We start from the raw sequence: 24698 nt of genomic DNA on the forward strand, positions 1-24698 counted from the left end.
TCAATAACTAAACGTTTTAAAAAAATAATCTGACCCCAGCTCCCAAACACTTCCCTGAATCAGCAAATCCTTTGCACCTTCTAAAGGCCAGAAGGGACATGTGTTTCAAACCTCCTATAAAAGGCTATTCTGTAAGCCTGGGGCTACTACCCAAAAACCTCTTCCTCTTGTCAACTTGATGCCTCCCATAGAATTCCAAAAACGGCGCCCCTTGCTCACACTGTGCTGGATCTGGGTCATCTGTGTGAGACCGGGTCTGAGCAATCGATAGAACTGCTCGCAGAACTGAAATGGAGTCCTCAGTCCACCAATATTGTCCATGTTGGAGCCAAGGGAGACTTGCCCCCCCCCCAACCCACCATCTCCTGAGTGAAGACATGAGAGACTGTTGAAGTGCCTGGAAGCAGCCATGGTGGGTCAGGGCGAGCAAGCTGCAGGGAGTTGGGAGTGCTAGTTGGAGTGCTGCTCTTCTGGAGGGGACTGATTGACCTACAATTGATGGGGGATAGGTCTTTGATCATGCAAAAGGCCTGCCAGCAAGCCACAACATTGCAACCAGAGGGGTCAGGGCACCCCTCGATGCCATTTCCAGCCACTGCCATGTTCTGGTCCTTATCAGAATAGAGCTGACACGTGGAATGTATTTGAACTGGACTTTTAATACCACATTTCAGCTGCTTTATGGGAGATAACCGGATGGGCCATTTTCCTTCACATGCATAGAAACACACATCTCGTATTAACAAAATTAACCATAAAGTTAGCAAGAGTGCAGTAATAACATTTATTTTATTTTAACAAAATCCAAGTTCCATTGGTCTTGACACTTCTTATATTCACTGTAAAGCAAACACATCACTGGCGTCCCAACCCCATCCTCTCTGAACATTTACGCACAATAATACTTAACATTTGTGGAACTCATTCACAGAATTTCACATGCATCACCACTTCGCTGCAAACCTCCAACAACAACCCTGCGAGGCAGGTCACATTATTCCCCTATTGATTGCATGCCGAGAAAGAGGCTTTACATAAGCCTACTAGTGAATTCAGGGCAGAGACAAGATTTACACCGAGAGTCCCCTGAGTTGTAGCTCAGTATCTCACTGCAATCTACACAACAACCCTGTAAGGTAAGGCTTGCTTAAGTCTTAAGGAGAGAGTCAAACCAGGGATTTCTTGAGTTGCCCCCCTCTTAGTCGGCTGCGCTGCACCAGCATACTTATTACTTTCAAAGAAAAAAACTTATGTGAGTTCCCTTCTAATGAGATTGTCTCCAATACTGGAAGGAATGGTTAAAATCAGGGCTTTTTTTCTGGGAAAAGAGGTGGTGGAACTCAGGACCGCACAATGACATCACTTTGCGTCAGCTGGAACAAGGGGGGGAGTTTTTAAAAGTTTAAATCGCCCTTGGTGAAAATGGTCACATGGCTGGTGGCCCCGCCCCCTGATCTCCAGACAGAGGGGAGTTGAGATTGCCCTCCGCGCCGAGTGGTGCGGAGGGCAATCTCAACTCCCCTCTGTCTGGAGATCAGGGGGCGGGGCCACCGGCCATGTGACCATTTTGAAGAGGTGCCGGAACTCTGTTCCACCCCGTGCCAGCTGAAAAAAAGCCCTGGTTAAAATCTTACTCAAAGAAGGGTTTTTCTGTTGAAAGGCAACTGATTCTTTGTGGTAGGCAGTGGGATGGAAAAGACAGTGCTGTTTCAATATCTGCACTGAGACACAGAAGAGCAGGATTTTTAAAAAGTGGCATCGAATTTTTCCCCCCTACTGAAAAAGCTATCCCCCCCCCCCCCGAACGATATCCTGAGAGCAGTGATTAGTATTTCTTTTTTCGACCTGCATCTCACACACAGCTGACCCTTTGGCAAGATGACCCTCCAAGGGAAACCTCTGCATCACTTGCGTCTTGGTCCTCGTTGGATGTCATCTCTCCGCAATAAGGCTGTTCTGTGGCTCCAGGGGTAGAAAGGAATTAATTCCAAGAAGGTCTCTGTCCCAGAGAGAAGGAGGCTTTGGTGTCCAAATTAGGGTTATTGCCTGAAGGAAAAAGATTTGAGACAATTTTGAGTTGTAGTGTGGAAACTAAAAGGCAGCATTTAGCTCACTGCACAGTTCTCTCTGGGTTAGAAGCGTAATTTTCAATACCTTTCCAGCCAGGCTAGCTTCACCGCTTCCTTTCACCTGGGATCATTTATCCCAGCTGGTAACATTTCAACATCTCTTGGCAGAAACCAGATTTGAAAATGGCATTACGGGTTTGCAATCTAATCAGATTATCTTTCCCTTCATCTAACTCACCAACTTTTATTACTGACATAAGTTTATAGTTTATTGCACTGTACAGTGCTTTCATTTTTTCAAAACAGGAAGTCTACTTTTTTCCTTTGTTCCAACATATATTTTTGACCATGATCGTTTTAAAATTTACCAGATGGCTAATGTGTTTGTTTTGTAATGGTGAAGAGGACAGAGGAAAGTTTTCATTCACATGAAAACTAATTTAAATTTAAACGCTGCTTCATTCAGAATATTTTTTTTCTAGATCACATTTAGTCTGTAGGTGAACATGAACAGTCAGAAAAATCATTAAATATTCACTCAGAATAGATTTTGAATCGGAAGTCAATGTTTTATTGCATTGCAGGCAATTCAAATTTGAAGCATACACAGTCCACATCCTTCGTAAAAATGATTGCCTCTTTTTCTGTTATTTGTGACAAAAGCAGATGTAATTGAGCTTTAGTGGGTGGATTAAGAATTATGTCCGGGACCAAGGCTCAGACTCCTACTCCTCCTCATCAGGCAAAGAAGATGAAGACTCGGATGAGTCTTCATCTTCAACCCAGAAGGAAGCATCTTAGAGCCAAGCTACAAGTGACGCCTGACACAGGTTGGACACTTGTCAGATTCCCTCAAGTTTTGGTGGGAAATGTCGGCATCCTGGTCTTGCAGCTGTAATTGAGAGCCAAGCTGTAAAACCAGGACGCCTACATTTCCCATCAAAACTTGAGGGAAGCGGACAAGTGTCCAACCTGTGTCAGGCGTCACTTGTAGCTTGGCTCTTAGACACGTCAGGCAGGAGTCACCAAACTCTCCTGCCCTGATATCTTGTCTTCTTCCTCAGACGTAAGCTCTGAACCCCTCACCTGGAGCCCACTGCAGCCCCAAATGACCCCGCAAGTCCCACAAAGCCCAGTCTCAGCACAGCATTTCCTGCTGGGATGACCAGGCCCGGCCCCTTGAAGAACCTGTTCCGAGAGAGCTGGGCCTTGCATCTTCTCCACTTCCTTGCAAGGAGGACTGAAGAGCACAGGCTTGGTTGGAGAGCACCTGAACACTACGAGCTGTTGGCTCTCTAGCCTTGACACAGGAGGACCCCCCCCCCCCCGCCTCAAACGAGGCAAAAGAAGAAGCTGGTGTGTGCCGGCATCTGCTGCCCACACAGATGCACCTGGGGAAAACACTGCTGCATTCCTCGTACAGCTGAACGTTGCAGACTGCAAAGGGTCTTGCGGCCACCCTGGCAATGACAGACTCTAGTGCGCCCGCTACTACACAGCCAGTTCCGACTAAGTTTTGGGCCACCTCCAAGCAAATGTGGGGAAAGTGGCACCTGGTGTGGAAGCAGCAGCAGGCGGCGTAGAAGTGCCTGTGGGTGGCACCTGCAGGCCCTGCCCGTGTCCTGACTGCTGCTCCCCCGCCCCTCCAATGCCCCTTGTGAGGCGTTGTGTCGGTGCTGAGGAAGGCTGTGGGTGATGCATCTGCGTGTATGATGCTCCTCCTGCAGCCATTCTGGGGAAGGGGCAGAGCAAAGCCCCGCCTTCAAAATGGCAGGACTAGGCTCCCCCGCCCGCCCCTCCCCAGCCCGCTTTCAGCTGTGGTGTGATATTGCTTGTGCTGCAGCTCAGCTAGGCAGGGCAGCCCTGCCCATAAGCTGTGTCTGGAATGAGCCTGTGGAAGCTCCCCCAAGAAGAGGGAGCACCTGTTGGGCCAATGTGGACGTGGTCCTGGAGATTATTTGTGAGTAGGAGAGATTGGAGTGGATCCTACCCTATCCACAAAGCTCGAAGACTTCCCACAGCTGAAGGAGACTGCTGCCCACTCAGGTGGCTTTTCTGGTGGTGGAAGAGCCACGTAAGTTGGAGGAAGGCTCCTTGGAAGATGGTGGGATCCACCCAGTTATTTCACATTGTTCCTTTCCTGCTCTGCTGCTTCCACACCGGCTTGTTTCTTGTAGACAATTCTCCAGCTGTACTACACCCCTATTATAGTTCCATTCACTCACTGAAGTGGCAGTTCCAAGACTTGTGATGAAACAATATCTAGAATCAGGGCTTTTTTTCAGCTGGAACGCAGTGGGACGGAGTTCCGGAACCTCTTGAAAATGGTCACATGGCTGGTGGCCCCGCCCCCTGATCTCCAGACAGAGGGGATTTTAGATTGCCCTCCGCACCGCTCAGTGGCGTGGAGGGCAATCTCAACTCCCCTCTGTCTGGAGATCAGGGGCGGGGCCACCAGCCATGTGACCATTTTCCCCAAGGGCACCCCACTGAGTTCCACCACCTCTTTCCCCAGAAAAAAAAGCCCTGTCTAGAATTCTACTGAGAGTCATGAGTGGAGTTCCACATTACCTAATTCTGTCACATCGGCATGGGCTGTTCTAACGGCCTCATTAATTTCAGTTATTGGTTTCCAAGTCATGCTCTGCTAGACAGGACAAGTTTAAAGGCCGCATTTGCTAGTTAGTAAAGATGTTACAGCGGAGCCCTAAAGAAGTTGTAAAATGACACTGCCTAGACATGTGCCTGCCCAGGAGTGATTAGTTAATACGGGCAGTTCCTGGGCAGACGAGTGGAACCTGCTGTAAGACAAATAAACTTCTCAGCAAATCCTTCTCTGCTAGTTAAAGTACGTGGAGTGCAAAAGAGGAAATGATGACTCTCCTCGCATAGGAGCTGATTTCTCCCCCTGCCCCCATTGTAAAAGTAAGTCTTGCAGCTGTAATGGAAAGCCAAGCTGAAGCTGCAAGACCAGGATGCCTACATTTCCCATCAAAACTTGAGATAAGCTGACAAGTGTCCAACCTGTGTAAGGCGTCACGTGTAGCTTAGCTCTCAAGTTACACATTAAACTCGAGTTGGGTTGGAGTTTTCCCCAAGCAATCTCCCATTTGGTGTTAACATGTAAAGAGGCCCACGGAATATACAAATGGATAGCCTGCTCCTCAAGAGCAACAGAGTATGCCCATGCTGCACACCATTTAAGAGAAGGACCACTGAAATAAATGGGGTTAGACTGGAGTAACTCTGCACAGGATTGCACCTTCAGTATGCTACATCAGGCCTTCTTATTGGGGCCACATCCATACTAGGAAACTCCAGTCCCTCCCTATGTTCCTCCACGGCAACTTCGCTCATCTGAACAGGGGCTCCTGCAGGTGCAGATGGGCAAAATCAACAGCCGCCCGTACACAGGCTTTCTCTGTGGTGGCCCCTACCCTGTGGAACAGCCAGCCTGAGGTCAGGAGAGCCCCCACTCTCCTAGCTTTCCGCAAACGATGCAAAACCGAATGATTCAAAAAGGCTTTTGTATCGTAGAGAGGGGGTCTCAGATGCTTCGCTAAAGAGTTACAGACCACAGACTTCACCGCTATGTTGCCTTATGTACTATCCGTTGTTTTAAATTTGTGCTCCTATGAGTTACCTGTGCTTCATGTGGTCTAATGTCAGCCCTAGAATTGCTTATGTTCTGTATCAGCATTTCTTCATGTCTGTATTGGATTCTTGCTAATGCCATGTCTTTGTAAAGGTAACCCTAACTCTGTGCAAGCACCGAGTCATTCGTGACCCATGGGGGGACGTCGCATCACAACATTTTCTTGGCAGACTTTTGTTAGGGGGTGGTTTGCCATTGCCTTCCCCGGTCATCTACACTTTACCCCCAGGAAACTGGGTACTCATTTTACCAACCTCAGAAGGTTGGAAGGCTGAGTCAACCTTGTGCCGACTACCTGAACCCGGCTTCCGCCAGGATCGAACTCAGGTCATGAGCTAAGCTCGGGCTGCAGCACTGCAGCTTACCACTCTGTGCCATGGGGCTGTAATGTCTTTGTAAACTTGTGTTTATCTACCCCATGGCATTGTTTATGGAAATGTCCTTGATATTGACTGTACTAATCTCACCCTGTATAATCCGCCTTGAGTCTCAGTGAGAAAGGTGGATTATAAATGACGTAAATACATACATAAATACATTTATGTTATTTATAGTCCGCCTTTCTCACTGAGACTCAAGGCAGATTATACAGTGTAAGATTAATACAGTCAATATCAAGAACGTTTCCATAAACAATGCCATGGGGTAAATAGATACAAGTTCATAAAGACATAGCATTAATAGGAATCCAGTACAACATAGTGGTGAGATCTATGGTTCGTAACTCATTAGCGGATCATCTGAGACCCCGTCCCTAAAATACAGCCCTCCTATCTCAGTAAAAAGCCTTTTTAAATCATTCAGTTTTGCATCATTTGCAGAAAGCCAGGAAAGTACGTACGTACGTATGTACGTACGTACTCACATACACACTGTCAGGTTCTGCCAAGGGTGCCACCCTGTGAGACACCGGCATGCCTGACTTCAGCCTTGAAGGACCTTCAGGGAATATGCGGGGTCCCGGTCTGTGGAAGGAGGTGGGTATACCTCACCCTCACACCCTCTCAGTCCACTTGCAGATCCCTTCAACCTGAAATTGTCCCAGCTGCCTTCCATGACAGCTGTCCCCATCCAGCTGTCGGTCTTACTCCTGCTCCTCCACTTCGTCTTCTTTCCTCCACCTCCTCTCCATTGCTCTCTCATTCTCTCTCCACTCCACCACACTCCTACACAACAACCCACCCCACCCTGTGGGTGGACTTCCCTTATATCCTTTCCCTCATTCCTGGCTCCACCTGCCAGCCACACCCCTCGTTTGCCCTCTAGCCTTGGCTGCCTCAAGCAGCTGCACCTGGGGTAGCTAGTCTGGCTGCTTTGGGCAGCTACAGCTGTGCTCTCTTGGCTGGCTGCCAAGCCTCCTCTGTCCAGAGCTTCAGGCCCCTGGGCAGCTACAGCTGTGCTCTCTTGGCTGGCTGCCAAGCCTCCTCTGCTCGGAGCTTCAGGCCCCTGGGCAGCTACAGCTGTGCTCTCTTGGCTGGCTTTCAAGCCTCCCCTGCCCAGAGCTTCCAGCAGCCTCAGCTGGTCTCTATTATTCCCTTCCTCCCTGTTTGCAGGTTGGGGCATGGCCCTGTGCTGCTTCTGCTGCCTTTTTTCCTCTGCAGGTAAGGTTGCTGTCTGGCTGGCTGATGGCTGGCTGTCCCTATCTCTTGTGCCGTCTCCCTCTGCCCTGGTCCCCTCCTGGCTGTCCTTACTCCCCCTATCAGGGCTCTTAGCCTCCCACTGGAGGGTGAGGCTTGCTGGCTTCCACCTGCCCTGTCTGACCCTCTGAGGCTTGGGTGCCTCTTTCACTGTCTCTGTTGCTGGCAGGTTCTGGACCTGGGTGTCCGTTGGGGTGGCTGGATTGCTGTCTCCTGGCCGCCTCCCGCCTTCTACTCCCAGCGAGTCCAGGGGCGGAGCCCCAGACCCTGGACACATGCATACATACATACATACATACATACATACATACATACATACATACATACATACATACATACATACATACATACAAAGGCACTTCATCAATATCATTAAAAGAAAGCTCAGGTTGTATAGCGAATGGATTCCTCAAGGAATTCTTTGGGAAGGAGGGATCTGTTTCTTACAGAGGGGATCATGTATCCATAGAAGTTCCCATTCCAAGCCATACATTTGTAACAAATTCCACTGACTTGCCATTTTTCAGATGACCTGCCTATCTCCATGCCTGCATCTTCAAAACCAAGTGTAAATATCTCCAGTCGTCTAGAAGTTCAAAATCATGATCAAGATGTCCTGGATTTGTCCTACATGTACACACATATCAAATATTCCTTTTCCTCACCAGGCTCTACTACAGGCTCTGTGTGTGGGATGAATGCGCGGGGTGCCCCGCCTGTCAGTCTCTGGATGTCTTCAGGGACGTTAGCAGACTAGTAAACCAGTGGGGGCTTATCTTCTTCAGGAACCAGCTCGGTGGGACAAAGAGGAAGGAATGAAGGAGAGCTGCAATCGGAGAAAAGCATAGGGTTACCAACCTCTTGGTGGGACCTGGAATGCTCTTGGAAACACAGCTCATCTCCAGACTACAGAGATCGTTTCCCCTGAAAGAAATGGCAACTTCAATAGAGGGTGGTTTTCCATTGGTTTTGGCCCTGGACTGCTTCGATTTATCCCTTGACTTCTGCAAGCATTTTTTTTTCCTTTTCTTTCTTTTGAGACCACTTTTACCCCAATTTTTTCTGGAAGCTCATTTTGCATTGCTTTTTATCTTCTTGCTAAATGTTTCTTCTGGTTTTTCTTTGTCCTGCCCATTCCGCCTCCAACCCACGTTTTCATGATTGGATGTGCATCATCGTTGAAGCACTCCACCCTTATTATAGAGCTCCTGAGGTGGCAGTCCTACTAGGGATACCAACCTCTAGGTGGGGCCTGAGGTTCTCCCATGATCACAACTGATCTTCAGACTATGTAGATCAGTTGCCCTGGAGGAAATGACTGCCTTGGAGGGTGGGCTCTGTGGTTTACCATTAAGTCTACAAGAAACAACGAGCCAAGCTACACGTGACGAATTACACTTGCATGGCAAGTGAACAGACTCACGTGTATTCCTCCCTGTTGTGCAAGTGAATGGCAAGTGAACAGGGAGGAATACACGTGAGTCTGTTCACTTGCCGTGCAAGTATAATTCATCACGTGTAGCTTGGCTCAAAGCCCCTCCCCATGTACCCTTCCCCAAATTTCCAGTTTTTCTTTCTTTCTTTCTTTTCTTTCTTTCTTTCTTTGTAAGAATTCTGTCCCACCACTCAATATAAAATGTTCAAAGCAATTTACAGGGATTCAAAAAAACAAAATGCATCCCAAAACCCACACCCCCACCAATATCAATTAAGAGCCAACCATCTACAAAAGCAACTGGTATCTAAGAATCAGCTAAAAACATAAAAGCATTGAAATAGCAGATAAAAACTCAACCCTGTGCTCAAGGCAGTGACTGAGTAGGAGAAATGTTAATAGGAGTAGCCAAGATATAGTTTTCTCAACTGCTGTGATTGCAGAAGTGTCTGTAGCAATCACCACGTTAACCTCCCCTTCTCTTGGTACACCCAAATATTTCTTCATATGGTGCAGCATTAAAAAAAAACCCTTCACTCACATGCCAATTGATACTTCAAGCCTTCTCTAATTATAGGGATTGGAAGTCCTACTTCAGCAATTGCAGTTCCCAGTCCAAGATATAGGAAATGCTTCAATCCACCAGGGAATGGCCTTCACTGTATCTACTTGAGGTTAACTTGGTTCTTTGTGACCTGAAACAGCCCTGGGAATACGGCTGTTAAGAGAAATTCTCTTAATACCTCTTTACCCAGTTTCTCCCGGAAATGCAACAACCCTTTTCTTTTTCTCTCTTTAGGAGTTTGGAGTCAGTTTCTAACCAATTCCTTTTTGATCAAAAAGAAATTTAAAAAGTGGCGAGGAGGAAGGGGGGTTCTGCAAAATGTCAGAATTTCACTCTTTAGATGCTCAAAGGCAGGAAATATCTTCCCAAGCCTTTCTAACAGTCTTTCCGCAAACATTGGATAATGCACTTCCAATCCTCTTTATAGATCATTCGGAACAGATTTTTTTGTGTGCAGAACAAAAAATCCACTTCAAACAATTGATAAAGTCCATTGAAAGTGCATTATCCAACGTGTGCAGCATGAGCCTGTCTTCCTGCTGAGAGCATCACCCTGGAATGTGTAACAAAACAATTGGAAGGGCTGAAGTTACAGAAGGACACCCTGATTTCTCTTCAAAGAGGGATGAAAGAGAAATCCTGCTCTGAAAGGATCTAAAAGAGAATAAGAGGAATCAGTGGCTACATCTAAAAAGTGAATATTGGGAAAAGAAGTTCTGTACTCCATAACAACCCTACTTGGGAGTACTATTTGCCCCATTGGCAGCTTGCAGGCATTCTAAATACTGCACATTCAAGTGGAGCAAATAACACCCCCCCATGTCTGTTTGGGGCCAAAAAAATGGCACAGGAGGAGGAGGAAGCCCCTCCCCTTGTACCAAGGCCTGACCCATGGCTCTTGGCCATAAGTTTCCAGTAGCTGCAGAGTCCAAACACGTCATGCAGTTTGGTCCTGAAGACCAGCTGTTCTATCATGAGTTAAACCCAGGGCTTTTTTTCTGGGAAAAGAGGTGGTGGAACTCAGTGGGTTGCGAGCACAGGGGGAAATTCTTGGTGGGAAGTGCTGCCCCGGTACCACATGTGCGCATACAAAGTGCATGAATGCTCCCAGGACCAATGACATCACTTTGGGTCAGCTGGAACAAGAGGGGGAGTTTTTAAAAGTTTAAGTTGCCCTCTGCAAAAATGGTCACATGGCTGGTGGCCCCGCCCCCTGATCTCCAGACAGAGGGGAGTCTAGATTGCCCTCCGCAGTGCTCCAGCAGCGTGGAGGGCAATCTAAACTCCCCTCTGTCTGGAGATCAGGGGGCGGGGCCACCAGCCATGTGACCATTTTCAAGAGGTGCCAGAACTCTGTTCCCCTGCGTTCCAGCTGAAAAAAAGCCCTGGTTAAACCATATAACATTGCATGTGCTGTCAAATGCAAGTCTGAACAGTGACTTTCCCGTTCCTACCAGATATCGTGGAAGCATTCTTCTGCTTTGCAGGCCATTCGGGTTTATCTTCTTGTGATGTTACTCTCTCCTCTTCCCAGACAATGCCTGGCTGCCTCTTCATCCCACAGGACATTCCTGCCACAATGAAAATATTATTGATGATATGGATTTTAACCTTCCCAAGTTCCCGTGACATTATATCCCTCGTTGTTGCTGGGCCCACACTTCAAATATATGGTTGGCTAAGCAAAGAAAGGCTTTCAGGTTCACTTGCGTCTTAGGTATTATACTTGTTCACAACTTTGTAATCTGTTGACATTTGAGAGCGGGACCACAAGTGACGCCTGACACAGGTTGGACACTAGTCAGCTTCCCTCAAGTTTTGATGGGAAATGTCGGCGTCCTGGTCTTGCAGCTTGGCTCTCCAACTGCTGTCCAACGGACTTTTCAACTGTCACTTGTCCAACATTCCGCCAAGCTGCCTACATTTCCCATCAAAACTTGAGGGAAGCTGACAAGTGTCCAACCTGTGCCTTTTGTCACTTGTGGTCCCGCTCTGAGATACTGGAATGAAGCTTGAGGTGTATAATCATGACAGATTCCTAAGTTTCATCTTTGAATATCCTGTTCTCAAGATGGGGTGGAAAATGAGGAGACGGAGCTAGTGGAACAAAAGCCACTCTGGTTATCACCTCAATCACCACTCCCATTTTCAAGGGGTCTAAGAAAAATATAAAACAAACCACAATGCAATATCTAACTCAAAGACTGAGCGATCACAAGCCATGAGGCACAATATTATTTCTTCTGTTGATTCACCTCCTTTATATCCCACCTTTTCTTCTGAATGGGGACCCAGAACAGCTTACATCATTCTCTTCTCCTCCATTTTATCATCCCGACAACCCTGTGAGGTAGGTTAGGCTGAGAGGTTGTGTGACTGGCCCAAGGCCACCCAGAAGCTTCCATGGCAGAATGCAGATTCAAACTTGGGTATCCCAGATCCTAGTATGATACTCTAGCCACTACATCACACTGACTGAATTAATGTGACTATAAGATAATTATCTCATGTGTGAACATCTGTTCAGCCACAACACTTGAGAAAAGGCAAAATAAATTGAAAACTTGGATACTGGGAACTGGAAGGTAACATGGTGTGCATGTCCAGGACACAATTTTACATTTCACGTTCAAGATTAATTTGAGCTCAATCTTTACAATCGTTTTAAAGAAAAATACAATGCACATAGCAATAGGAGATCTCCCTTGAGTAAAAGGATTTCACAAAGAAACATGGCATACTTATCTCAGATTCAAATACCAGCTCAAACCCACACCTGTTGCATGGAGAGAGTAATGAAAGAAAAATGCTAAATACATTGCAATGTACATTAGTATTTTGTAGCAGTTACCCTTTTATTTAGGACATTTTTAAATCTTGCCTTTCCACCAAGGAGCTCAGGGTGACACACAGTCTTGCCCCCTACCTCATGCAGGCCCTGAAATGCAGTATTTTATCATCCTCATCTGAAGAGAAGCTGTATTGTATTTATTGTATAAAGTTGTTTTAATTTTTTTTGTATAATGTTTTATCTGTTGTTAACTGTTATTTATGTAAACTGATATGTTGTACTCTGCCCTGAGCCTGCCTGGTGGAGAGGGCAGACTAAAAATCTAATAAACAAACAAACAAACAAATGTTATCCTTACAACAACCCAGTGAGGTAGGTTAGACTAAAAGACAGTGACAATCCTTAGGTCACCTAAGGATCACTTTAGGTCACCTGCTATAACTATGTTTTAAAGCTTATTAATGTAACCATTACTTAACTTACACTCAGTCTTAACTATTTACTCATTTCTGTTGTCCTATTTAATGTAAAAATGAGGCACAATTCTACAAGTCTAATGATATATTTAATTTATTCCCCTAAATTCAAACAAGGTCTTCCAGCTCTCAGAAAATTACACTTTTAACTAAACAAGTTCCAACAATTTTGATAATTTTGCAATATCCTAAACTTTTTGAATCCAAAATTTGATTGTGCGATGTTTACTAGCGAGATCTGCCTTCTTTTCTCCACGTCTCCACCATGCAGACTGGTTTGTGTGATATGTGTGATTTAATTTATGCGAAGTTAAATGCCAATTATACTATCTATCAGTTATGGATGACCTTGTAAAAATTCTTCCTCATAATTATACATACATTGCTGTATAATCTGGATTCCATTATGGATAACCCTCCGTACAGAGATAAAGGCCCAGGTAGATATGAAAAGGCAGCCATGTTTGTTGCTCATATGTTTGCCCTATTCATGAAACAGGCGGTGAGGGTCTAATTTTGGCCATAAATGGAGCAGAGAGGCAGTAAGAGCTGAATCCATTTCTGGGGTGTCCCCCTTCCAAGGGAGTGTATTGCTGCAGGTCCTCTGGCTCAGATAGTAAAGAATTAAGTACCTGAAGTAGCAGAGCATAGTGAGGTAAGACAAGGTGGTGGCAGGTATGAGCTTCCCTCACCCACACGTACTCTGAAGTAACATCTAGGCCCACACCCCTTGTTTGCTATGTGACTGTGGCAAATATGCTCGTATGCGAATAAAGAGACATGGTTGCCCACATCACTAAACATGTCTCAGTGGAACAGGCTTCCTCAGGAGGTGGTAGGTTCTCCTTCTTTGGAGGTTTTTAAGCACAGGCTAGAGAGCCAGTTTGGTGTAGTGGTTAAGAGCAGCAGGACTCTAATCTGGAGAGCCGGGTTTGATTCCCCACTCCTCCACTTGAAGCCATCTGGGTGACCTTGGGCTAGTCAGTTCTCTGGAGCTCTCTCTGCCCCACCCACCTCACAGGGTGTTTTGTTGTGGGGATAATAATGGCATACTTTGTAAACTGCTCTGAGTGGGTGTTAAGTTGTCCTGAAGGACAGTATATAAATCAAATGTTGCTGTTGTTATCAGGGCTTTTTTTTCTGGGAAAAGAGGTGGTGGAACTCAAGACCAGTGGGAGAACACTTCAATCTACCAGGACATTCCACCAAAGACTTAAAGGTCGCTGGGAAATACATGATGAAGAGAACTTGATTCTCGAAAGCTTATGCTATAATAAAATTGGTTAGTCTTAAAGGTGCTACTGGACTCTTTTTGATTAAAGGTGAAAATAACATGATTTATGTGCCTTTTCAAGAAGACAAGCCCTGTTCAGTTGTCACAGTTTTGGCCCTACAATCTCAGATAATGGGTAAGTGTGCTACTCAATGGCTGCCATTTTGTGTGAATACAGAAATGCATGTATTTCCCAGCATCGGTCTGCACAAGTACCAGGACTGCCCGCAAGACTGGAGAAAAATGCTCTGGCATCTCCCTGAACGAAGGGGCGGAATGGAACTCTTTCACTCTCCTTCATGCATTGCAGGTGCTGGTAGCTGGCAAGGCACGAAAGAGTTATGCGCCACTCCCAGAAGCAAATGGGAGAACATGCCAGAGGCTGCTGAGACACTGTGGCAGATTCTGGGGCAATCTCCCATTCCTGGAAAGAGCGCATGGGACGAGCATCTCGGATCGGGAATGGGCCCTCTGCCAGGTTGCAGGAGCCCAACCATGCCATGTACATATCGGCTCAGACTTCCTATACCATGGGCACCAAAAGACCTCCCCCCTGCCCCCCCCCCAAAACCACAGCCTGGCTGATTCACTCTTCCATTATTCCTCCTCAGTTCTGATTGCAAACTTTTATCTTCAGTCTCTCATCAAGAGAATGCCAAATACCAGTTTTTAAGCAGAGGTTTCAAAGGGTTCCCCCCCCCACCCAACAGATTGATAACAAGGATATCATGAAGATATTAATTCAGTCTTTTGCAAGCAACTCTGGTTTCCCCAACCAAAATGTCAAGCAACTGATCAGGGAAGATCAGTTAGAGCACTTTTTAATCCCCTGAATGAAAACTTTGATTTGCTATGTAACTGGGTCAGTGCATAGAAAATAAATTTTAATGCCTGTGGTGTGAACATCACATTAAAATTTAAAAAAAAAAAAGCTCTGACAAGAAAGAGTACTCTTCAAGCAAAGTGCAAAGGAAGAGATTATTGCAAAGAGCTTTTCTTGCAGCCATGCTAATATGGTATAAAAGAAGGGAAATGAAACGAGGCCGACCTTCCATTGCAAAAGGTGCAGCTGTGGGCGATCATTTGCATAGAGCGATAGGACTGACTCCCCCACGCCCAGTCCGCTTGTGGCGTGACTCTTGCTCCATCACAGACAGCCCTACAGACGTAACAGGGAAGAGCAGCAGATGGGAAGGGGGTGTCTCCTTGCAGGCGAAACTTTGCATGTTTTCTTTGAAGGGCCATACGTGCCTCACAGCACCCAGCCTTTGACGTGGAATAAACTTGTTCTCTAGCATCTCTCTCTGACTCTTCCCATCCTGGGCCGTTTCCACATGTCTTACCTGCTTGCGGAACATCACGCAAAACCCGGAACACACTGTCTTCTCGCGCGAAATCACGCCAAGAAGACACTGTTATCCGAGAGTTTTGCACAATTTCGTGCAAAACTCCCAGATAACGGTGTCTTCCTGGCACGGTTTCGCACGAGAAGACGGTGTCTTCCAGGTCTTTCATGCAATGTTCCACAGGCAGGTAAACAAAAAAGGACTAGACCAAGGCAAGAAAGGGAAGGGAAGACAGCAAAAACCGTAATAAACAATTATGAAAAACTTTTATATATATATATATATGTGCTAGTAATAATATAATATAAATAAATTACTAATACAAAAATTAATTACACCAGTTATTAATCAAATAACATATATTGCATGTTTGAACATTAATTATGGACGTTAATTATGGTTCTTCTGTATACATTGTGTTCTAAACCAACCTACTTTTGTTTTCATTGGTTATTGGTCCTGGTACCTTGTACATTATTAATTGACATTCATTGTATTTATTGCACCCTTCTGGTCTCTGACCTTACATTTATCTTGCAATATATGTTATTTGATTAATAACTGGTGTAATTAATTTTTGTATTAGCAATTTATTTATATCACATTATTACTAGCACATATATATATAAAAAAGTTTTTCATAATTGTTTATTACGGTTTTTGCTGCCTTCCCTCCCCTTTCTTGCCACAGGCAGGTAAGACGTGTGGAAATGGCCCCAGTAGCAAGAGACCAACATTTCTGGGGTATCTTTTCTCAGTTATCTGCAGAAATTTGTGCTAACATGGGCAAGAGGAGGGCTTGTGGTTTTGTGGTGTGTGTGGGGGGGGGGGTGTCCAAATTGCATTGTGCATTTGTTCTGCCTACTGAATCAACTGTCCTTCTCTTGCTGGTTTTCCCTAACTTGGAAAGAGCATTTCCCCCCACCTCACAAACTCCCAGAGGATGCAGGCCACAGGGTGGGCTTACCTCATTCGCTCTGGAAGTCCAAGAGTGGAGGGCGGAATGCTACAAATGTCTGAAATGCACCCATTTTCTCAATCCTCTTCAGAAAAAGAAATTTTGGATTCAAAACACAAATGTGTATTTTCTGTGTGAGTTTTTGCCTCAGATGTAAATGTGAATGCTTTCGGCTTGCACAAATCTCTTCATGTTTTCATTTCGGTCAGCTTCAAATCTGAACTCTCATAAGTTGCCGGCTGCGAAAGACTAATGGGCGTTGCATGCTGTGCCTCTCAAACACTTCAAATATCAAATATTCTTGCCTATAAACCGGTGAATACTGTAAAATAACAAGCATGTAGCAAACCATGTAGAAACAGATTTCTGTTTCCAGGGCTTTTTTTCTGGGAAAAGAGGTGGTGGAACTCAGTGGGTTGCCCTCAGAGAAAATGGTCACATGGCTGGTGGCCCTGCCCCCTGATCTCCAGGCAGAGGGGAGTTGAGATTGCCCTCCAGCACGGAGGGCAATCTAAACTCCCCTCTGTCTGGAGATCAGGGGGCGGGGCCACCAGCCATGTGACCATTTTCAAGAGGGTCTGGAACTCCGTTCCACTGTGTTCCAGCTGAAAAAAAGCCCTGGCTGTTTCTATTCGCTTCTTATACCGGCAAAACATGTACTTAAACTGGTTACGGAGAGTTAAGGGTGTATTCATACAAGAATTTTCCAAGGATTGTTTGTCAATAGGAATTTAGGGTGAATAATGATTGTCTTAGAATATATCCTCAGGCTGTGGGCCACCCTAAGTCCAGATGTCCTCAAAGGTTAATGCGTTTAATATGCCACATCTTTGTTGACGTATCATTTCAGTGTTTGAAAATATTATCACGTGCATTTGGTTTGTTGAGTTGCAGCTTGCCACTTGCTTCCAGAACTCCATGATGGTTTGATGGGATCTTCTGAGCCCTTGCCCCCGGCATGTGGGGTGGAGGACATTTTATCTGTGTGGGCATTGTGCTTACAAACCACCTCAAAGAATGGAGGTTTTATATTTTAGGGGTGTGCGCAGGAAAAAAAATTGACAAATTTGGGTTCAGTGATACCAAATTGGGGGGGGGGGGGAATCTGTATTCCTCCATTACTGACTTCTTCAGTTCAGTTCAGTAATTCAGAGCAAATTCAGTAAAAATTAGCCATTGTTTCCTATGGAAAACTCAATTTGGAAATATCCAGTGGCCAGGGGGTCATTTTTGACCAAGGCCATTTTCACACTGCTTACCTTCTCTTGTAACGACCTGGAACATCATGCAAAAAATGTGGAAGAGAGCATTTTCTTGCAAGAGATTTGCGCAATGTCACACAAATCTCGCATGAGAAAACGTGATCTTCTGCGTTTTTTGCACGATGTTCCGGGTCATTCCAAGAGAAGGTAAGCAGTGTGAAAATGGCCCAAATTTCACCAAATTCCTCTAACAACCCCCAAGTTTCATAAATTTTGGACCTCGGGAGGTTATTTTATGCCCCCCCCCCAAGAAGATGCCCCCAGCCATCTCCAATTTCCATTCTTCCCTATGGGGAAAACTATAGGGGATATCCAGGGGGCTGGGGATGACATTTTGCATACAAAATCCATCAAATTTGCAGGGGTCCTACTCCTTACCATCCTCTAAATACTTCTGAAGTTTCAGGGAGATTGGACCCTGGGGTCCAATTCTGTGAGCCCCTGAACAAGGTGCTCCCAGACACTCCATTTATTCCTATTGTGGGGGGAAACTCCAAGCTGGCTCTCACTGCAAAAACACATGGACCAAAGCTGCCATGACCAGAGAAACACCCCCAGATACAAACTCCACACCAGACATTCTACCAGAACCAAACTGATGCCCCCCCCCACAACTCCACCGCCCCCTTACCAGGCTGACCAGCCACTCACCATTGTCCCCTATTAGGACCAACACCACTCCAGAGAACTACCCAAACCAAACTGAATCAAGGGAGAGTCTTGCAACTAGAATCAAACTGAACCAAGGGAATGAACCACCTCCCTGAACCAAAGTGAAGCAAGGGGACCAACTTCACACCAGAGAATCACATCCATTCTACCCAAACTGATGCAAGGGACACTCTTGCAACTTAGCCCAACAGAACCAGTGTCATTCACAGCAGCCAGGCACTAGCTTCAGCAAGTGGGGAAATACCACAGAACAGAACCAAACAGTACCTGCACAAGACAATGGCATGCGCCAAGCACAGTTGCACAAGATGGATCCTATTCACACCCATTGTCTTCAGGCTGAAACTGACTGTGAGGTACTTGGGAAACCCAAGTAATTCTGTCTCTGCAGAAGCCTTCATCATCGGCCCCCTCCCACCCCTGCAATGAAGAAAGTTAGGTTAACGTTAGAACAACACATTATATTACACAACAGCTTTCTGCAGCTTCATTTGGGTGTTTCTGTGGGTTTCACTCTGTGACACATGGTGTGTTATTCTCTGCTTAACATCTCCCTCTCTGAATCTTTCCATCCCCAGTAGCAAGAGACCAACATTTCTGGGGCATCTTTTCTCAATTATCTGCAGAAATCTGTGCTAAGATGGCCGAGAGGAGAGCTGGTGTGTGTGTGGGGGGGGGGTGTCCAAATTGCATTGTGCATTTGTTCTGCCTACTGAATCAACTATCCTTCTCTTGCTGGTTTTCCCTAACTTCGAAAGAGCATTTCCCCCCCACCTCACAAACTCCCAAAAGATGCAGGCCACAAGGTGGGCTTACCTCATTCGCTCTGAAAGTCCAAAGTTGGGAAATCGAAGAGCGGCATGTTGACCTTCAGGAAGACCAACTGCTCAACTTTCCAGAGGAGCAGGCAAGTGCAATGCAAGCTGACATGACCCACATGGGAAAAGAAACCCCTGTTCTCCATGCTTGTTGGAGGGCATGGGAGGAGCTTCTGAGCCTCAAGAGAGAGGTCCAGCCAGACCACCTCCTTCTTCGCCCAGTAGCTCAGCAAATTGGTGGAAAGCAGCTCACGGGGCTCTGCAAGGTACCCTCTGACTACTGCCTCCAACAAATCTTGGCTCGTCCACCTCACATTCCCAGAGGGGCTGAGGGCATGCTGGACTATCTCCATCTCCATGGACATTCCAGCAGAGCTGGGCCCCTCCCCGGTTCTTTCTACTGGAAGGAGGCCAGGAACCAGGTCTGCATGTCCGTCTGTGTCCAGGAAGGAGGCCATAACACGCTGAAGCATATGACCAGACCCAGAGTCGCCGTGTCAGATGAGACTCTGACTGAAGCCCTTGAAGGGCCTCAGGATATCCACTGTCTGGGAGATGGTGAGCCAATCCTCTGGGCTGAACTCAACCTCTCACCTCCAAGTGTTGCTCTCCAGGAGCCTCGCTGTCACCAAACACTTGAGCATGGCATGGGTGAAGTTCCACGGAGTGACAACATCGGAGATCAGGCGATGCTCCAGCATGCCTGTCTTTGCCTGCTTCTGGTGCAGTTGGTGAGTTGCTTTCATGCTGTGTGAGAAGTGACTTGTGAGCCGTTGGTATTTGTGGAAGAGACACTGGAACTCATGAGTTGTGGAGTCCTCTGCAGGTTCCTCAGAGAAACCCAGACCTTCACCAGGAGATGTAGTTGTTGGACCACACAATAAATGTGCTTGAGGTCCACTCGCACCACCCCTTTCTTCATGTTTGTGCCACCATCAGCCACTATGTAGCCTGTGGTTACAAAAGTATAACGAAGTATATTTAAAGTGCAAGTGCTACATGTGTTCATCAGGAGCGTGTATTCCGCTTCAATCAAGGCAAAAAATTCAAAGGATAAACCCGGAGCACAGCAGCTGAGCTTTCTCTTTCTTTTTTTTTTGCCTTGATTGAAGCGGAGTACACGCTCCTGATGAAGTGAAGCACGAAATCTGCGTTTTGCAGCCGGCCCCACGTTGAGCATGAGGCGGAACCCAGCCTTCGCCTCTACAGACGACCGCTTCTAAGCAATAATAACCGTTTGTGAAGATACAACTACATTTGAAATATTTATTGGACTCTTTACCATTCGATAAGCATGGATGTAGATTGTACCCGGTGATTGTTCTATCACGCTAGCTTTGAAGCTTTTGTTATTTGGTTATTTTCTTTTATCAAAGTGAGCTAAACACATGTAGCACTTGCACTTTAAATATACTTCGTTATACTTTTGTAACCACAAAGTTTTTTTGTGTTTCCCGTGAGGCGCTCTCTTTACTTGCTAGTCATTTATGGGAACAGCCATTCCCCCTATCTGCTCTCTAACTATGTATCCTGTGGCAACAATGCCCTCACCCTCACCTACCCAGTTCACTAATTCCCTCTTGATGGTGGCAGCGATGTTCTCCACCATATGCGCCTCACTGAGAACCTTGGCATGAAGCAAAGCCTTGTGGTAGCTGCCCGGCGGTCTCCCATATGCTTCTGCCTGACGCTGGTCCTCCCACTCCCACCCTGAATGTCACACTAGTGCTATGCGCACCAGTCTCTTCCCTACAGGAAGCCTGGAGGGGGTGGAAAGCACCACAGGTGGTCGTGGGATGGCTTGCTGGCGGCCAAACAATGCCAGCCTCTCTCTCCCCCCAAAGAAGTACTGCCTGGTGATGCTTCTTCAAGTAGTTCATCAGGCTGGCCATTGAGAGATGATCCGCATCCCTCTGTTGACTGTCTCGGGACTGCTGGTGGTGGGTGATTGCCTGGAGGCCTGCCTTCTCCTGCTGATCACCAGCAATCGGTGGACAAGGGGACAAATTGCCAGGAGTTTGCTTGTCACCAGTGGGAACCTGGCATCTTAGGAGGGGCCAAAGCCTAGTGGTAGAGTATCTGCTTGGCATGCAGAAGGCATGTCTAGCTAAAAGGATGAGGTAGTAGGTGATGTGGTAGATCTCTGCTTGAGATCCCGAGGGCTGTTGCCAGTCAGAATAGACATGACTGACCCAGATGAGTCAGTATGAGGCATTTCATGTGCATGTCTGGCTCTCAAATGCACATCACGGGCTGGATCAGAACTACAGACGTAAATCGGATTGCACATCCAAATACATAATACGTATGTCAGCCCTAAAGCCAGCTGTTAGAGAGAGTGTCGTTTCTTGAAGGTTTGTCCTGGGATTTATGGTTAGACGATACTGAGAGTCTATGAGCCAAGCTAGAAGTGATGAATTACACTTGAGTGGCAAGTGAACAGACTCACATGCAGGGCTTTTTTTCAGCGGGAACGTGGTGGAACGGAGTTCCGGAACCTCTTGAAAATGGTCACATGGCTGGTGGCCCCGCCCCCTGATCTCCAGACAGAGTGGAGTTTAGATTGCCCTCCGCGCCGCTCCAGCCACCAGCCATGTGACCATTTTCTCCAAGGGCAACCCACTGAGTTCCCCCACCTCTTTTCCCAGAAAAAAAGCCCTGCTCACGTGTATTCCTCCCTGTTCACTTGTGCTCCACTTGCATTCCACTTGCACTCCATGCAATTGCATGGAGCGCAAGCAGACAGGGAGGAATGCACATGAGTCTGTTCACTTGCCATTCAAGTGTCGTCACTTCTAGCTTGGCCCTATATTAGGAAGACAGAACTTTGACTGAGGTGATCCATAGTAACCAGGGGTGGCATTCGGATATTAACGCTGTCCCTGCCCTGGCCTTACATTCCTGGGTTCCTGTGACTGAACCATTCTTTCCTTGGCACTTCTGGTATTGGGGCTGGGCTGGGAGGAATAGGCTTCAAGCACCAGAGACCAGTGAAGAAGGACACTGAAAAGGCATGCTACTTCTTTTGCACCTAAGCTCCTGATTAAAAAAGAAAAAAAAGGAGGAAACAAAAATCCACTCTCTGCATTTTTATGTGGGCACTGACAGACTTTTGTAAATATAGAAGTATCCTCCTGGTTATTTTTCATATATTATCTATGCTTGATACTGCTTTCTTGCTTTACCAAAGATCCGCCCCGCCCCCTACCCCCCATGGAAGCGAGACTCGGTGCCTTTAAACCGCAGCTGCTTCCGTCCTGTCTCGGATTTAGCAGGGAGGGCATCAGGGGTGAGGGATACAATCTTGGAGGATTCTATGACCATTGGAAGGGGTAGAAAATGTATTTTGCATTTGAGTCCAATGCTAACGAAAAGACAAACCAATCATTAAAATGAATAGAATTGAATGAAAATGATTCACATTTTACAAAATAAAATGAACTGAAAATAAAAATGATGGGGGGAGGACACACCTCCCTGATCGTAATCCCTTGGAAAAGTATCAGTGGCATTTGATAGACTTAACAAAATCCATTCCACCACAAAGTATTGTGAGTTACAGCAAACGCACACACTGGAAAAAATGTTCGTCTGCAGCTGCAGAATTTAACTGAAGTCTAGCGGCACCTTAAAGACGAACGTGGCTGGAATTATCGTCCCTTGTAGAAATACATCTTTTAATCAGTAATAGCCTTCTTGAGTTCTTTTTCTGAATGATTAAGCAGGGCACAACCATTTGTTTGTAACAGGAGGAAGCAGGGCTTTTTTTCAGCTGGAACGTGGTGGAATGGAGTTCCGGAAACTCTTGAAAATGGTCACATGGCTGGTGGCCCCGCCCCCTGATCTCCAGACAGAGGGGGGTTTAGATTGCCCTCTGCGCCGCTTGGCAGTGCGGAGGGCAATCTAAACTCCCCTCTGTCTGGAGATCAGGGGGCGGGGCCACCAGCCATGTGACCATTTTCTCCGAGGGCAACCCACTGAGTTCCACCACCTCTTTTCCCAGAAAAAAAGGCCTGGGAGGAAGTAATAAAATATTCCTGGAGGAAAAGGGATGGAGAGGCCCAAAACAGACACAGTTGCCATCTGCCCACCACTGACTCCAGAACAGATCTACAAAAGAGCAGGAGGTTAGAAAGGCCACCTGGCCCAAGGAACTACCTGTCTGAGACAGATGGCTGCCAGTCAGAATCTTCGAGCTTTGGCATCTCTTCTCACCCACTGGGAGCTGGGTCACACATCCCTCCTTCAGAACGGATGCCCATTTCGACAGGCATGGTGCTTTCACTAGGGAACCAGCCAAGCCTAGGATGTTCGCAACCATCTCTCCGGCAGAGCTCTCAGACACCCTACTCATAACAGCTCTCTTCTTCCGGACAATGTTCCTCTTTGCTTTCTTCATGACCCCCCAAAAGCGGACAATCACATAGCCCATGCCACCAGCGACAACGAGGCAGCCCGCTGCATACAAGAGGCAGGAGAGCGCGGAAGCAAACATTAAATCTGCAGCTACAAGCAGGACCTGTTGGGTGAAAAGCGCCATGGTTCTCTGAAGAGTGTGCCTGTGTCTTAGCTTGCAAGGCTGCAGAGAACCCTTCTGGGAGGTGCTTGGCACGCCGTTCCGTCCTTATAAAGCCAGCCAGCAGTGTGATTGTGAAACACGCCGAGTCGTGCAGCCCTGCTGGGCTGATGAATCATCCTTCTTGCTACTGCAACAAGCAGCGTTTCTCTGAACGTTACAGACAGTGTCCAAAGAGCTCCTGGTATCTGAAACCGTCGTCCCACTGTATTTTGCATTATGTTTGCTGGGTTCTGCCGTCCAAGACTTTCTCACACCTGAGCGCCAACAGCCCGTTCTCGCTGTTTGTGGTTTTGCTGAGGGGTCTCGGGTTGCATTCTGACTTGGAAAAGCAAATCCTGCTCACAAGCATGAGTGGGTCTCTTTGAACAGAAATCTGTTCTGTGTATTCTGCTGGGGGGGAAATGGCCCTGAGTTTCGATAGGGTTAGGTCTAGGGATTAGAGACTAACTAGAAGACAATGAATGACGTGAAGTCTGTGGACAGGAGGCCAGACCCTATCCTGTGTAAACCTCATTCTTTCTATCCAGAAGTAGCAAGCCACCCCGGGGCTGAGGCTGTGTACCAATGAATATTTTAGAAATGTTGAAGTGAGACTAGAGTTGTTCACTGGGTGATTTGTGGCTTGTCAACTTGCTCAGCCTGGCCTACCTCACAGGGTTGCTATGGGAGAGAAACATATAAGCAATCCCAAGCTCCTTAGAGGAAGGACAAAATAAAAATGCAGTATCTTGAAAGATATTAACTGTCTTTAACGTTTACCTTACTGGTACTGTATTATAATTTTGCTTCAATCAATCAAGGCAACTAATCTAGAATTACTGTCTCCAGCAATCTGAGAAGCTACGGCTTCTGTGCAGGCAGAAATTCACTAATTAACTCGATGTTCTTTCTGCAAGTGTGCACCCTGTTGTTGTTTCTTTTAAATTAAGCAGATTTTTAAATATTCAATAGCCCACCATTCATTGAAACAATGTGGCAATGGCGCCATCTGTTGGTCACTGCTCGCTACTGTCATATCAACAAAATTAAAATGCCCGTATGCTTAATGTAAGTGAATCTATCATTGAGGGTATATTAAAATTTCTGGTAAAGTAGCATGAGAGTTTGTGCACATTATATATTTCCAGTGGTATGGCTTGGATACCGATCCAGCTTAAATAAT

General features: G+C 46.5%; 1 protein-coding gene across 1 annotated transcript; it reads right to left on the minus strand.

Annotated features, from left to right (window-relative positions):
* Window positions 1–1571: 1571 nt before the first annotated feature.
* LOC129335179 (uncharacterized) lies at window positions 1572–23541 on the minus strand. Its single transcript, XM_054987623.1, has 4 exons — window positions 23116–23541; window positions 10816–10932; window positions 8027–8187; window positions 1572–2046 (listed from the first exon to the last, which is right to left on the minus strand). Exons 1-3 carry the CDS (start codon window positions 23495–23497, stop codon window positions 8081–8083), a joined length of 606 nt encoding a protein of 201 aa, XP_054843598.1. The 5' UTR covers window positions 23498–23541; the 3' UTR covers window positions 1572–2046; window positions 8027–8080.
* Between the last annotated feature and the right edge of the window lie 1157 nt (window positions 23542–24698).

This window comes from Eublepharis macularius, chromosome 1 (assembly GCF_028583425.1).
Source record: "Eublepharis macularius isolate TG4126 chromosome 1, MPM_Emac_v1.0, whole genome shotgun sequence".
NCBI lineage: Eukaryota > Metazoa > Chordata > Lepidosauria > Squamata > Eublepharidae > Eublepharis > Eublepharis macularius.